The sequence below is a fragment of the Acanthisitta chloris genome, unplaced genomic scaffold (assembly GCF_000695815.1).
Source record: "Acanthisitta chloris isolate BGI_N310 unplaced genomic scaffold, ASM69581v1 scaffold8394, whole genome shotgun sequence".
NCBI lineage: Eukaryota > Metazoa > Chordata > Aves > Passeriformes > Acanthisittidae > Acanthisitta > Acanthisitta chloris.
The window spans coordinates 367-1,905 of NW_008668708.1; the positions used below are offsets into that span (position 1 = coordinate 367).

At 49.1% G+C, this 1,539-nt stretch overlaps 1 protein-coding gene across 1 annotated transcript in view; it reads right to left on the reverse strand.

Annotated features, from left to right (window-relative positions):
• Nucleotides 1-341: 341 nt before the first annotated feature.
• The window catches only part of LOC103800638 (inositol hexakisphosphate kinase 1-like), a gene marked incomplete at its 3' end in the record, with an annotated part of 3,602 nt that continues 2,404 nt past the window's right edge, over nucleotides 342-1,539 (reverse strand). The window contains exons 2-3 of the mRNA XM_009073020.1: nucleotides 1,257-1,467; nucleotides 342-646 (exon numbers count right to left, since the gene is read on the reverse strand). Coding sequence (XP_009071268.1) covers nucleotides 342-646; nucleotides 1,257-1,467 — 516 coding nt within the window. The remainder of the gene's footprint in view (nucleotides 647-1,256; nucleotides 1,468-1,539) is intronic.

Here is a 1,539-nt window from a genome sequence, read left to right on the forward strand (position 1 = left end):
GCTCAAAGCACATGCTTGAGAACTGGAGAAGGAAGCCCATGCAGTTAAAATGGTGAAGAATACAGCTACTAAGTGTGTTTCTGTGTGAGGAAAACAGAATCAAGCTCCAGCAGGTGAAGCAAAATAACCCCACAAGCCAGCAAGTTCAACAAAAGCACCAGGAGTCTCTTGTGAAGGCACAGAAAACAACGAAACCATCTTCAACCATCTGAAGAAGCCAGTCAGACTACCTGGGGTGGAACGAGATGATATTTAAGGTTGTTTCCTACCCAAACCATTCTATGGTTCATTAGTGTCACAGTATGGGAAACAGGAAGGAACAGCAAAAAGGCAAATGCAACCTAGCTGAGTGAAGGACAGAAGTGCCAAAGTAAACACAGGCCTAGCTGCCACAGGCACAAACAGGTAAGACCAGCAGCAGCAGCAATCTGACACACCCAGTTCTGCTTCCCAAAGGATACTGTACAGCTTTCGATCCTTGGACTCCGACCGCATGCGGCTCAGCTGCTGCTTATGGCAGCGCAGACTCCAGGGGTTATAACTGATCTTCTCAGAGCTCAGACCACTGTTCCCATCCAACATCTGAAATGGAACATCTGAATGGATGTGCAAGTCCACCCTGGGACTCTTCATTTCCTGGATGCTGCTGGTGTAAAGACAGAACACACTTGCCTGTTAGAACCCAGGAGTTCTCCAGGTACTTAGAACTATCACATCCTCCCTTTGCACACAACCACCTCCTGTTCCTTCTCTTGCTGCACACAATACAAACCTTAAGAGAAAATCCTCACTAATACCCTGGGCTTTGGACCCACATTGGAGGACCTGGTCTATTTAAGATCTCAGCCAGGCTGTACTCTAACCGATAGAGTGATCAGGAACACTTGTTTCCCAGGGACCTCTGGCTGGTGTGAAAAGGCAGAGACGCATATTCAAAGTAGCCTTGGAAGAAACCTCTGGGTTAATAACCATGTGGACTGAAGAGTGCTCAAATCCACTCCACGTGCTTCGGTTCCATATCTGATACACTGCCAAGCGTTAGCCTGTGTCACAAGCATTTCATGTGGATGAGTTGGTCCTGAACCCAGCAAAACTCCTGACACAGTTTGCAGTGCCACAATGTGCTGGGCTAGCAAGTGCACAACAGCCTCATCACTGTACTGAAGTGCAAAATACCCTCAAAGCGAACACCAGAGAGGAAAGGGGAGGAGAGATCTCCTGCCCATCATGTTATCACTGGGCCCTCAAAGCTTTACCTTTCAGTGCTGTTACTGGCCAGGCCAGGCTTCTCCTCCTTGTGCTCAGTGCCACTGCTTGACCTGTGAAGGCTCCGCCGTGAGTGCTTGCGCCGTGGCTGGTCCCTCTCCGGCGTATCATCTTGCTCCAGAGCTTCATTCTCCACGTAGGGATAGGCCACCAGGTTAATGTAGCCATCACTGTCTCCCTCAAAACAGACAGATACTACACCTGCCAGGGCGAAGTGACACATCAGTTCTGATTCCCAAAGGAGGGAATACACAACCACTAGCATCCAAATGT